The following is a 14,324-nucleotide window of genomic DNA, read 5'->3' as shown; positions in this document are numbered from 1 at the left end:
GCATCAAGAGATACTGATGGCAGTGAAAATTCGACGTAACTTTCTTCTTATTTTTGATCCAAGGAGTTTTATTTTTTCAAATAAAATGAAAATCGAAAGGACACGACAAGAGAAGAGACGAAGTTGGCTTTCAAAGGCCAAGTGGCAACTTATCATTGGTTTGTATTTCAAATCTGCCGTAACTTTATCACTTCCTTGTTGATTTTTTTAAATGTAAAACCTGCCATTAACCTCGAACTCTCAACGGTTTTCGTTACTCAAATAAATCCTTTTTTAAGGAAAGAGTGAAGGGTTGTTGGCCCTTGCTTTTGTTGTTTTTGCAGCTGAAGAAAATGGAGAGTAAGGAGGAAGTTATTTCTGTTGAGCTTCCAGCACCTGCTTCCTGGAAGAAAATGGTACTCTTCTTTCTTTAAAGCTTTTACCTTTTAATTAATTAGGTTTTGCTTGCTTGTTCCTTTGGATTTTGTTTCTTCCTTTACTTTTTGAAATCTTTTTGTTTTTAAAAATTTGGGCTATTTTTGGTGTTATTTTGTGTTATTTTAGGTATTTTACTGTAATTTTGTTAGTATATGGCGGGGATTTATAATATTAGGGTTGCTTTCAAAGGTTTCACATTTCTGGTGGTGCTCCTAGTTGAATTTAGGGTTTCTGTTGTTTTGCGGAAGTTTTAATATTTTCAACAACACCTAGCTTAAGTTTTTCATTCTTAATAAAGGACCAGATGCTAATTGGAAGATCATACTATCTCACTTCAGTCACCGGACCTGTTCGTATTTAATTGTATATTGTGTGTAAAATGTTTTTCCCATACTTTAATTTAATTGAATATTTTGTGCTTGTTGCAATTGGGGTTTGGATGTTCCCGAAAACAAGTAGAGAGAGAGAGCTAGGGAGATCTTGCTCACTGCTGCAATTGGTGATGATGAATCTAGGTTGACAGCCAGTAAGATTCACAATACTCTGTCGCTATGTGTTATTTGTTCGGGATTTTATTCCTGATAATTGGAAGGACTTCATCGAGCAGTTTTATTTGAATGGCTTCTGCCTTTGCAAGTCAGATTGTGCATATTGGAGGCGATAATGACTGACTTGAAAGTTCTGAGAATTCTAGGCAATAATGGCTTATGACACATATTGATTTGCTTAAATTTCAGTGTTCTTGTTATTGTGCATGCTTATTATCTTATTTGATTTGATGGCTGTTGTGCTGCTTGTGTAACATGTCTGTTTTCTGTTGAATTTTACAGTTTTTTCCCAAGAAAGTCGGTTCACCAAGGAAGACGGAGATCATGTTTATTGCACCAACTGGGGAGAAGATTAGTAACAGGAAACAGTTGGAGCAGTATCTAAAATCACACCCTGGGAATCCTCCGATAGCGGAGTTTGATTGGGGTACTGGTGAGACCCCCAGAAGATCAACAAGGATCAGTGAAAAGGCCAAGGCTACTCCAACACCAGAGAAGGAAACCCCGAAGAAGCGTGGTCGAAAATCATCAAGTGCAAAGAAGGAACACGAGGAAACAGAGGCTGTTCCTGAAAAATCCGAGGGTGAGAAAGAAAGTGGAAAGGAAGGTGCACAAATCACTGAGAAGGAAACCAAGGAAAGTGAGAAAGGAAAAGGTGTTTCCACTGAAAATCAAGTTGAAAATGGAGGTAAAACAGGAGTGACGGACCAGACTGGTCACACTGATGTTAAGATGGATGAAGTGGAGCAAGAAGTTGATAAAGATGTTCAAATACCGGAAGCTGCAGAGGGTGACAAAAAAGAAGAGGCTGCTGGTGTCGAAGAAACCCCAACTCCAAATGCAGATCAAGAGAAATCCGCAGAAGCTAGTTACACTGATGGAACTAAAACTGAAAAAGAAAAGGGGGAAGCCCCTATTGAAAAGGTACCACAAAATCAGGAAGAGAGAGAGAACGAATTGCCCGTAAAACAATCAGAAACTGTGACATTGGAAGCAAATGGAGCAATCCCTGTAACTGAGGGAGAGCCCTAGGAGAAGCAAGCTGCAGAGGAGGTTGCTGGCAAGTGTAATGCTGAGGTAGAGGAGAAAGGCGAGGCAGTAGTTGCTGAGGTGATTGAAAATGGTAATGTTAAACCAAATGAGCAACCTGATGCTCAACAAGCACCGGCTCCTGCTCCTGTAAGCTGCTAAATGTACCATCTAATAATCGACCTAGCCTGTTTGTACTGTACATTTTATCTATTCGCCTGTGTAATCTCTACAATTCCGTGGATGACTGTATCATGGTGCTAGACTTGATTGTACGTAGGGAAAGAAATCCAACCTGTATCCCTGTAAGAAGTAGGTTTTGAACATCGCAGCTTTTGTTTATTAAAAACTTAGATTGTAGGCACCTGGAACTCTTTCCTTTTGGTTAGATGCTCAAGTTTCAAAGGTTTAACTTAAAGTGTTTAAATTATACATTTTGTTGATTTAGGTGTTTAAAGTTTTCTTTATCAAATATGAAAATTCGGTCACTCAACCATTATTTGACATGTTTGGTTTTTATTTTCTTTTAAACTTTTATTTAAAAATATACTTTTTTTCAGTCGTCTTTTCTCCTTCGTTGAAAAAGTTTGGTTACACTGTTGTCGACACCTAGTTCTCTTTACTTTCGTTTTCCTTTCATCTTATTGTTGACTGCCCAAACTAATCTCCTTTTGTGCTCCCATTACGAAATCCAGCATCGTTGCCATTTCTTTTTCCTCTTTGTACAACCGATCGTCTGAGTAGCGGTGGTGGTTGGTCGTCATTTCTTTTTCCTCTTTGTACCACCGATTGTCCGAGTAGAGGTGGTGGTTGGTTTCAGGAGTAATAAAATCATAAAATCAACGGCAATAGATGGGATTTAAGAATTAGGAACTTCAGGGTTGTTTTCTTTGAATTGAGAATTTAAGCATTTTAAGTTTATTTTGAGAAAATGAATGATTTTAATTTAAAAAAAAAGAATTAAAGGAAATTAAAAATCCACTGCATGCATTCATTGGATGAATAATTTTTTCCCCTCCAGGTGCAACCGCTTTGCTCTTGGTAGAGATCAAAGATGCTGCATTTCTAAAAACAGTGTCAGAGATGATGCTATCGCTTTCGGTTTGGCTAAAATGGGAACTCCGGGCAACGGTTGTCCTCAGCCTAGTTGTTGAATATATTTTGATAAAACTTGGGAAATTTAGAGTCAAATATATAAAGGTGGTCTCCTCCTTGGTTTGGAGGATGTACTTGTCTGCAGATTGGTTTACCAAGTGTACACTCCTTGGAACTTGAAAGGAGCAAATCACCAGTCCCATTGGCTAACAAAATGGAAATGAAACCATTGTCTAAAAGGCTTGAGGATGTTAAATTTAATCATAGTTTTAATTGAGATAAGCTGCTTCACCCATTGCCTTCTTACTTGGCTTGGCTTAAATTAAATATATTTTCATTTTTTATTCCATATTGTTTGTTTTTTTATCTTATGTTACATATTTTGATAAATTTATGTTTTAATTTATTTTTATCACATAATTTTACTTTGTGTCTAGTTCCATTATCAGGTCCATGTTACTGTTGTAGAAATAAAATCAACGTAATAATGAACAAAATTTTAAAGGATAGACGTAAAAAATGAAGTGATATAGCACCAAATGTCTACAATATTCCGTGTGTGATGTTTTTGTTCTTTAGAAGACTAATACTGTTAGGCAGGCTGCTACAACGGCTATCACCGTCCGTCCGCAAAGAGTTTCCGAGCAGCTTGGCACACCCTTCAATCCTAATATATACATATGGTTTTTGAATTTATGGAGTGATAATACAAAAAATATGTGAAGCTTAAAGTAGTCACCGTTGTCATATGAGGCGGGGCTATTGGATGATACTGGAGGCGGCGGGGGTGGCTGTTGCGGTGGATTTGCCGACAAATTCAAACCCTGACAGTCAGCTCCGAGGTAGCCTGGATTTGGAAATCCACAAATTTTACACATTTAAACTTGGATACTGAGTTTAAAACAAGGCAACTTACATGGTTTAAAACAAGCAAGGCCAGAGGAATTAAACAAATTCTCAGAGCCTTGGTGGCACTGGCAGATATGTCCACTTCCATTACTCACACATTCCCCATCACCACACCAAACAACATCACACTCTGTCCAAAACAAATCAATTCCTTTACTTGGAACTTGCTAAAAAATGCATTAAAAATAGAGGAATTGAATGCAACTTTCATGGATAAAATCGAATTTAGGTGAGACTGATATGTATGTCTTATATATTATAAAAAAATCATATTTAGAAGATAACTCTATAAATATTAAAAAAAAACTATATAACATGAATTTGCACGAGTAAAGTGTTTTGATTATACGGATAGTCTGGTTTGCTGTTGGTGGAAGAGAAGGTTGGGATGGAGGCGGAGATGGAGATCCTTTGCCACATTGAAAATCGATTGTACCTGCAATTGTTAAATTATTATTATTATTATTATGGTGTTATTTTAATTGAGAAAAATAGATGCTAATGTATTTTTCTATTTCCACTAATTTTTTCTTGGTAAAAAATTAAATGCTAATAAAGATGATGAACAAAGAAGTTCGTGGAATTAATTTCACAAGCTTATCATGCCGGTATTTTCTATGCTAATTAAGAACCAAAAGTTAGGCAGCTATTAGGCACAATGCAAGCTATAAATGGCACAATGCAAGCTATAAAGGATTTGTGACATTGAAAAATGTTGGCTTAATCACATAAGTAAAAGAATGATGGATTGAGATTCAGAAATTTGAACTTGTAAAACCAAGTTCAAATCCCATCACTATCACTCTTGGTGGGCAATTTATAAATTTTCATATAAATCCCAATTGGGTCTTTCGTATATCCTACCCCTGGACTAGAGAGCCACCCTTACCTAATTTTTTTATAATAAAAAAAGCGCTATTGAATAAAAATTAAATAATTATCCAAACCCTATCTTTTTAATTATTAGGCTTATATAATAAATAAATTTCTAAAATATATATCTTTTTATTTAAATATTTCAAATATTTTTTTTATCAAAATAATTAAATAATTATAGGAACTTAAACCCTGATTTTACCTATCTTATCTTGTTGGTAAAAAGAAAATGTAATCATTGAACTAGAACCCATTTCCCCATTGAACCCCGTGTTACCCCAAACCAAGCCACCCCATCACTCCGTCCGGCCGCCGTTCAACACGTCGTAACTATCATTCGACTCACTAGCAGTCATCAACCAAAACCCCTCAAATCCCTCACTGTGAAATGGCACCTAAAGCCATATTTTTTGACATAAAATTTCGTCGGTTTCAACCCCGCCTCCATAAATTTTTGAGTAGAAAATAAGAAAGCAATATATATATATATATATATATATCAAAGATACAAAAGCTTGACATCTAATTCTTCAAATTTGTCCATGGCGTTAGCAATCTTGAGGGCTTTTGTGTCCGGTCTCTTCTTTTACCGGTTCATGCTACTTTTCCTTGATTATTTCTGAGCTCTCTTCGATGCCCGACGACTCATCATTACAAACAGCAAACTGTGGGTATTTGAACACTTCATTATTTTCTAGTTCACTTAATTTCTGTTGGGACTCTCCTTTGAGCAGCTCAACAACTTCAAGCATGGTAGGTCTTTTCTCAGGCCGATTATCAGCACAAACAAGTGCAACAAGGACAAGCCTTTTCAGCTCCTCTTCCACATACTTACCATTCAGCTTTGGATCCGCCACTTCACTCAACTTCCCCTCAGAAACTAGTGGGAGAGCCCATTCTGCAATCGGGCGTTTCAAAAAAGCACTCACCTTCTCTAGCGGTCTCTTACCACTGACAAGCTCAAGCAAAAGAACTCCAAAACTGTATACATCACAACTCTCTGAAGCTTTTCCTAACATAGCGTATTCAGGGGCAAGGTAGCCGACAGTACCCTTAACTCGAGTAGTCACATGTGTTGCACCGTCTGGGATGAACTTCGCAAATCCAAAATCCGCAACCTGAGGCTGGAAATCTGAATCTAACAACACATTACTAGCTTTGATGTCTCGATGAATTACGTGTGGGGTTGAGTGATGGTGAAGATAGCTGAAGTGATCAGGTGAAAGACATTGAGCTTAGCATTTTAGTTGGAACAAATTACAATAGAAAAGAAATTTGGGACCAACACTTACGCAATTCCATCAGCAGAGCCAATTGCAATATTCATCCTTCTGGTCCAATCAAGAAGACATTCTGCCGAATGGTGTCCATGAAGATGTGAAAGCAAACTCCTGTTAGGCATGTAGTTGTATACAATCAGACGTTCTTGCCCTTCGGCACAATACCCTCGCAAGCTCAGTAGATTCTTGTGTCTAACCCTTGCCAATGTCTCAACCTCAACTGCAAACTGCACTTCTGCTTTATTGCACCACACCTTCAACCTCTTAACTGCTATCTGCAAGTGTATAACTTTCAAAACGAGAACAAGGTTGAAAGAAAAATAAAGCAATAGAAAAATGTCCAGAAGGTTCTTTTGATTGCAACTGAAGTAAACATGGAACTCCAGAAGCATCATCTGAGTGGCTAATTACAAATGCCTACATGCATTGTTTAGAGAAAGAAAGGTGCTATTAAGCAACGTGATTTCACATCATTTTGATTCGGATTTGTTGAGACTTTTTTAAGTCAGCCCTTTTCACCTATTGCTGAACAGTTTTATGTTGGAAGTTTTAACACATCTGACCTTAGACCAATCCCATGATAAGAAACTTCAGCGTCATTAAATCAACAAAGTGGAACCTTTACCCCCTTGTTACATGTGATTCATGTAGAAACCGGCCAGGAACACTAACAGTAGCTCGGTCCAGGAATATGCTTGGAAAGTGGAACAATTTTCTCAAATAGTACACTAGATTCAAATTAAAGTAACCTAAGGTTTTCGCAAATCAACAACAGGACCTATTAACTCATATTCCACAAGAAGATCAATCATGCCAAGGAAAGTGAATCATAATTGGATTCAAGTATGTATTAACCAACAAATGCAAAACAATTCATACCTGCGATCCATCCCGTAGCTGACCCCAATAGACACTGCCAAACCCCCCTTCTCCAAGCTTGTTATCATAATTAAAGTTATTGGTAGCTGAATGCAATTCTTCCAACGAAAAAATCCTCCATGTCGGCTGCTGCTTTTCCTTCTTCCTGTTGAATCGTACAACTTTAGACGTTAGAATCCAATTGACGCCTTGCTTACAAGGTGAAAATCAGCACAATCCTTGTAAATCTGACTCCAGAATATGAAGTTCCTTTACTCAAATCAAGTTCCAAAAGGAAAGAAAGTTCACAACTTATAGTTACCTCTTTCTTCCTTTCTTGGAAACCTAGCATGACAGTAGAGGAGGTAAGCAAAAGGAAATAAAAGTTCAATCAGCACCCCGACTATAGTTTCAAAAACTAAATAAAATCCAAACTTCTTAAATCTTTACCATTCCTCAAAAGTCCAAAACCAGAATCCACTAAAAGAAAGTCCCTATAAAACTTTTCCTAACGAAAGAAGCTTTGTAAACCAAAGAAAACAGTGGTAACTCATAGCAAACCAACGATGAACTCACCGATCGACGCCCTTCCTGCAACAAATCATAGAGAAAAACGCCATTACAAATCCAAAGTAAAAGCCCAACACCTTTTCTTTTCTGTCTCAATGGAAACCAATTCCTTGCGGTTTGAAGGACATTGTTTTATTATTTATCTGTAGTCTGTACTTGAACTGCTCAATTTCAGCTTCAGCTTCTAAGCAACAGATTCTTAAAGGATACCAAACGTAACGCCTTTGGGCAATAAATTGTTCCAACAAAAATACTTTCTTTCTGGGTTCTTTAATTATTAGTATATGTCTTTCTTTTGGTTTGGGTGGGTGGGGGTTGGGGGATGATGTTTTTTTTTTTTTTTTTTGGGGTGAGATAGGTGTGTAAACGAACCGAGTTGAGTTCGAGTATTGCTGAGTTCGATTCGAAAATTCGCAAGCTTAAAATTTTTAAGCTCGACTCGAACTCGAAATCCTGAACTAAAGCTCGTGAGCGGTTCGTAAAGGCTCGAATGAAAAAAAAAATCTTAAACTTAACATAATTGAATTTTCAAACACAAACTTAAACCTTAAATACATGAAAGTCTTATTGTATTTTTTAAAAAAAATCAACACATAAATGTTAATATTGTTAATAATATATTTTTTAAAAGATAAAATCTTAATATATTATATTTTCTAGCTGTTCCCGAGATTTTTTAGTCGAGTATCAAGTAGTTCATTTCGGCTTATATAATAAATAAATTTCTAAAGTATATATCTTTTTTATTTAAATATTTAAAATATTTTTTTATCAAAATAATTAAATAATTATAGGAACTTGAACTCTAATTTTACCTATTTTATCTTGTTGGTAAAAAGAAAAATAAAAAGCCCCCTATGTAATCATTGAACTAGAACTCATTTCCCCATTGAACCTCATATTACCCCAAACCAAGCCACCCCGTCACTCTATCCAGTCGCCGTTCAGCACGTCGTAATTGCCGTTCGACTCACCAGCAGTCGGCAACCAAAACCCCTCAAATCCCTCATTGTGAAATGGCACCTAAAGCCGTATTTTTTGACATAAAGTTTCGTCGATTTCAACCCCCGCCACCATAAATTTTTGAGATTCCAGTCGATCCAACGACCGTCTTGTCTCACCGCCCCCAACATTGTGTTCCTCGGTCGATTCTGAGCATTATATCGGGCATTGATTGTTTGATGATTTCAAACTAGATTTTACAACCAATTTCATCAAAAACTCACAAATTTTCAAAGAATTTTTTAATTTTCGAAATTAAAAAAAAATTGAAAATCTGAATTTAATTTATAAATTTGATGTTTTTGATTTAATTGTGTTGTTTTTATAAAAAAAACTATACATATTATAATTTTCATACATTGTTTTCTAAATAGTTTTTCAAAATTATGCCCATTAGGATTCGATTTAGAGAACCTTGAATTATTGAGGACTCAATTGAGTTTTGGGATTGATTAAATTGCATACAAGTGTTTCAATTTGCATGTTATATTTTTTTTTCGATTCCTAAATCATGTCTAATCCCAAACGCCCTAGAACTTCATCGAGTCGTTCTCGTTCAAACCAACCTCCTAATCCCGTTCCTCCTCCACCTACATCTCTTATAGGATCCTGTTTTAATATGCCTGAACGTCGTAGAGACGACTTGTACTCTAGGTACATAATTTCTTTCCAATCCTATAGAATCCGGGAAGAGCGTATTCCTTCTATTCAAGCCATGATTGATATTGACTTCGAATACCTTCCGATTCTTAAAACATGGAAGTTTGATAAAATGTTTCACCTCAAACCTATCGTCTATCATCAGTTAGTCTGCATTTTCTACTCCAATACGATATGCATTCAAAACCAAACTCAATGTGAGACTATGGCAATTAGATCATATCTTTTAGGCCAATATATTAATATTGACCCCGAGACAATAACTTTCTGTTTTGGGTTAGATGACGAAGGTTTATTTAATGAGAATGAAACTGTGGATTATCCCTATGTTCCAAACGCTAGTTTTAGTACTCTACGTTCTTATCACGATCGTTTTCTTCATTTGATGATCTCTTGGTGGTTTAGACCATCCAGAGGGAGGTACTCCACTCTTCATGCTAGGGATTTATGGTGGATGCACTGTCTCAAGAATAAAAACAAAATAATCTGCCCCACATTATTTTTAGTCAACTAGTGGATATCATAAACATTGTTCCTTCAAAATATGTCGAAACATTAGTTTATGGATGTCTTCTTAGTAACTTTTTATCAAACTTGGTCTAAATGTCTCTCTTGACAATCATATTCCTCTCCAAAACCCAATAAATCTCACCTCGTTTAAGAAAGCGGATTGGAAACAAGATGAGGAAACCGGTCTTTGGGTCTTTCGACGTGGTAAGCAAACTCCGGGAGCGAGTTCTTCACGAGCTGCTCCTAGCTCCTCTTGTGCTCCTCCTCTTCCTCCGGCTCCGGCTGCTGACGATGATCCAGGATTTCCGTAGCTCATGCAAGATATCGACGATCATGTACCAGACGATGAGCTTGTACCGGAACCATCACGGCAAGAAGATCAAATACCACCATATTTTCGATCTTTCTTAGAGTCGTTTGATCTGAGGTTTGCCTCCATGGAGTCTCAGATTATTGAGTTTCAGCGGGAGATGCGTGAACGAATGGACGCTCTCACTCTTGAAGTTCGAGCTCATTATCCTCATCCCCCGATCCTCCGATGGAGTAGATTTGTTTCCTTGTTATGCTTTCTTGGTTTTCTAAAACTTGGATTGATTTTGATGTTTCTGGATTGTTTATTTTGGATCCTTAAATGTTTGAATTTGTTAGGAGTTATGATTTGGATGCTTGGCTGATTGAACTTATTATATGTATTTGGTTTGATTTTAACTTTATTATTTTGAGCTTAATGTTTCTTAATTTTTGCATCATATTAGTTCATTATGACAAATTATGCCATTTCACATTTGATTATGAATATTGATTATGAAACTAATGGTTAATCTCTCTTTTGATCTTTGATCTTAGCAGTTTAAGCTATATATATATATATATATATCAATTGGCTATGTTTTTCAAAACCTTGTTTAAATCGATTTTTAAGTCTTTTTGATTTAACAAAAGGGGGGGGGAATGTTAAAGTGTTAAAATGTTTTAAAGGGAGAAGTGTTAAAGTAAGTGGGAGTAATTTCAAACTTAATTTTTCAAAATTTATTTTCAAAGAAAATCTTAAAATTACACACATGTTTTGTTATATCAAAAAGGGGGAGATTGTTGAAAACATTTTGATGTTTCGATATAACAAATTAAGTATAAATGAATTTTAAGATTTTACAAATGATTTTCTAAGTATATTCGATTTAATTACTCGAATATCAAATTATTACTCCAAGTCTTCAAGATCAATTTCAAACCTTACTAAATGTGTAAAATTGTGTTTTATACTTAATATATTTTTGAAACAATTTTCACAAAGTATTTTAAACCAAAATCAAGCCTAAAATCAATTTTTCAAAGTGATGCACCAATGCATCAATCCATGCATTGATGCACCATGGAATAAATTGAACATCGAATGCATGTCATGCATCGATGCATGGCTGGTGCATCGATGCACTCAGAGTTTTATGAAAACAACGAATGCATTTGATGCATCGATGCACCAGCCATGCATCGATGCACTCTGGCTATTTTGAAACATCGAATGCATTTCATGCATCGATGCACTCTTAGTGCACCGATGCACTAAGGGTCCAACGGTTAAAATATTTGAATTTTACACTTGATGCACCGATGCACCTTGGGTATGCATCGATGCACTGACGCTCCCAACTGATTTAATTAATTGTTTTTACACTTAAACGACTCTATTGACTCCACTAATCATCCCCAACGTTCAGAATCATTTGAAGGTGTATTTAAACAAGCTTAGAAGCCATTGATCAACAACAAGAAAACACAAGAAATAAGAATCAAGAGAGAATCAAAGAGAAAACATCAAACCTCAAGTTTGAGCATTTCAAGCCTATTTTTCATTCAATATTCATTTTGCTTTCAAGAACACTACTTGTACTCAATTGTATTCATTTTTTAGTGTTCTTTTCTTTGTTCTAGAATTGTGCAAACAATCTACCTTGTGAGGATTTTCTTGTAAGTTTGCAAATTTGTAATCTTCTCTTTGAGAAAGAGTGTTCCCAAGAATTGATATATTCTTGAGGGAGTTGTAAGGTTATCTCTTTGGCCTCAAAAGAAAGAACAAATTAGTGAATTTGTTGGAAAATCCTTAGTGTGGATAGCTAAGGTAGTGGACGTAGACTTTGGTTGAGAAAGTTGAACCACTTTAAACCGCTGTGCAAATCTTTTCAATTTTCTGTAAAAGCTTCCACCAAAATTTTAATTGCCATTTCACCCCCTCTTGGCCAATTCCATCGATCGATTAACTCAACAATTGGTATCAGAGCCTCACTCATTTGAAGGTTTAATCGCCTCTGTGTCAATTCGGGAAGAGTTACATATATTATTAAGTCATCAATGACCTCTAATTCAAATGTCGACTCGGTCTCGGTTCGATGTCCGTCAACAAGCCTCATTGTTCAATGGAGCTAACTATGTCTATTGGAAGAAAAAGATGCTATATTTCATTCAAGCAAGTGATATGGGAGCATGGAATGTTATAGAAGACGGATATATCAAGCCTCTCACTCATCCAAGATTGTGGAGTGAAGGAGAGACAAGAATGTTCCAGCTCAACTCCAAAGCCATCCATATCATATTTTGTGCTCTTGGACCAGATGAATATGGAAGAGTTTCATCTTTTACAACCGCCAAAGAAATATGGGATAAACTACAAGTCACTCATGAAGGCATCGATGAGGTAAAAGAATCTAAAATTAGTCTTCTAACACATAGCTATGAAAATTTCAGGATGAAACCAAATGAAGATATCAAAGCTATGATGGATACATTCTCAACGATTGTCAATGGTCTTAAATCATATGGAGAGATCATCCCAAACGAAAAGCTTGTGAGGAAGTTAGTTTACTCACTTCCAAAATCGTGCTAATCCAAGAAGACGGCAATCATCGAGGATAAGAACCTAAAGTCCTTAACTCTTGAAGAGTAATCGGTTCCCTCCTCACTCATGAAATTATGCTTGAAGATGAGGTGGACCTCGATAAGATTGACGAGACACCAAAGGAGAAGAAGAAAAATATTGGAGTTGCTATCAAATTCACAAAAGATGAGAGTAATTCGGATGAAGATGACGATGACGAGGAAATGAAATTATTTGCCAAAAGGTTCAGAAAAATGATGAGACCTTACCGAGGAAGAAAATTCAAACGAAATGAAGGCCTAAAAAATAAACCAAAAGAGAAGGACCCTATCATTTGCTATGAATGCAAAAAACCGGGGTATGTCAAATATGATTGCCCACAATTGAAGAGAATGGGTCAATCAAAGAATAAGCACAAGGCTCATGTGGCTACATGGAGCGATGAAGAAGGTTCCGATGAAGAGGAACAACAAGTAGCAAACTTGTGCTTGATGGCATTCGGGGAAGATTCTAAGGTAACCTCTAACTCATCTGAATTAGATGATTTATCTTATGATGAGTTATTAGAGGAATATAATGGGTTGGCTTCAGATTATGAGAAATTGTTTTTAAAATATAAAAATGATGTCTCAAAATTGAAAATTGAAAATAAGCTCATATCCAAGACCAACAATGATTTTGAAAGTAAAATCAAAGATTTGCAAATCAAACTAGAAGAGTTTGAAAAGAAAAATTCGGATTTGCAAAATTTACTTTCAAAGGTCAATGATGATCATCAAAAGAAAATTGATGATCTTAAAGCTTCTTTTGATAAAGTTGAAACAAAACGTTTTGAAAATGGAGAAAATTCAAAATCTAACTTTGTTAGAAAAAGTTTTAAAAACTACAATCATAGAGGTCCTCGAAGAACCTCTAATGGAAAAATTGTTAGAAGTATGTAGGTTCCTAAAGGACTCATTACTACTAAAGATAAGGATATCCTACACAAATGGATACCTAAAGGGACTAGGATTTTGGAAACTAATGAATATGGACCCAAAAGAATTTGGGTAACAAAAATTAGAAATTAATCTATGTTTATAGGAAAATGAGCATTGCTACAAGGCACGGGAAACAAATTCAAACTCATGGTACCTTGATAGTGGATGCTCAAGACACATGACCGGGGACAAAAGCCGGTTCATAGAGCTTAAAGCCAAAAATGGAGGAGAAGTGACTTTTGGTGATAATTCAAAAGGTCACATTGAAGGTATATGTACAATAGGTAATACCTCTTCCATACAAATTAAAAATGTTTTATATGTGAATGAATTAAAGCATAATCTTTTGAGTATTAGTCAATTATGTGATAAGGGATTCAATGTCATGTTTGAAACTAATGGTTATAAAGTCATTGACATTGCATCTAATCGGATTATGCTTGTTGGTCATAGAATAGGAAACATTTACATGGTGCATTTAGATTCTATTGATATGACTAATTTATGTCTAGTTGCTAAGGATGAGCATGATAGTTGGTTATGACATAGGAGACTAGGACATGCTAGTATGAACGTTTTGCAACGGCTAATTCAAGGTGATTTAGTTCGAGGGTTGCCTAAACTAAAATTTGATAATGATAAAATCTGTGATGCTTGTGCTAAAGGAAAACAGAAGCGAGTTTCTTTTAAATCCATTAACGATGTATCAACTAGTAGA

At 35.9% G+C, this 14,324-nt stretch overlaps 2 protein-coding genes and 1 long non-coding RNA gene across 3 annotated transcripts; 1 reads left to right on the top strand and 2 right to left on the bottom strand.

Moving 5' to 3' along the window:
* The first annotated feature begins 240 nt into the window (after positions 1-240).
* LOC120148533 (methyl-CpG-binding domain-containing protein 11-like) lies at positions 241-2,238 on the top strand. The gene is made up of 2 exons (XM_039161626.1): positions 241-395; positions 1,239-2,238. Exons 1-2 carry the CDS (start codon positions 333-335, stop codon positions 1,995-1,997), a joined length of 822 nt encoding a protein of 273 aa, XP_039017557.1. The 5' UTR covers positions 241-332; the 3' UTR covers positions 1,998-2,238.
* A 1,636-nt stretch (positions 2,239-3,874) lies between these two features.
* LOC120148534 lies at positions 3,875-4,391 on the bottom strand. Its single transcript, XR_005518376.1, has 3 exons — positions 4,348-4,391; positions 4,006-4,128; positions 3,875-3,936 (listed from the first exon to the last, which is right to left on the bottom strand). It is a non-coding gene; the product is annotated as an uncharacterized LOC120148534 (long non-coding RNA).
* A 990-nt stretch (positions 4,392-5,381) lies between these two features.
* LOC120148532 (PTI1-like tyrosine-protein kinase At3g15890) lies at positions 5,382-7,856 on the bottom strand. Its single transcript, XM_039161625.1, has 4 exons — positions 7,589-7,856; positions 7,034-7,178; positions 6,167-6,429; positions 5,382-6,080 (listed from the first exon to the last, which is right to left on the bottom strand). The coding sequence occupies exons 1-4, from the start codon at positions 7,630-7,632 to the stop codon at positions 5,474-5,476; spliced, it is 1,059 nt and encodes a 352-aa protein (XP_039017556.1). The 5' UTR covers positions 7,633-7,856; the 3' UTR covers positions 5,382-5,473.
* Between the last annotated feature and the right edge of the window lie 6,468 nt (positions 7,857-14,324).

This window comes from Hibiscus syriacus, unplaced genomic scaffold, assembly GCF_006381635.1.
Source record: "Hibiscus syriacus cultivar Baekdansim isolate YM2019G1 unplaced genomic scaffold, ASM638163v2 tig00110963_pilon, whole genome shotgun sequence".
Taxonomy (NCBI): Eukaryota; Viridiplantae; Streptophyta; class Magnoliopsida; order Malvales; family Malvaceae; genus Hibiscus; species Hibiscus syriacus.
This window is presented reverse-complemented; position numbering and strand designations above follow the sequence as displayed.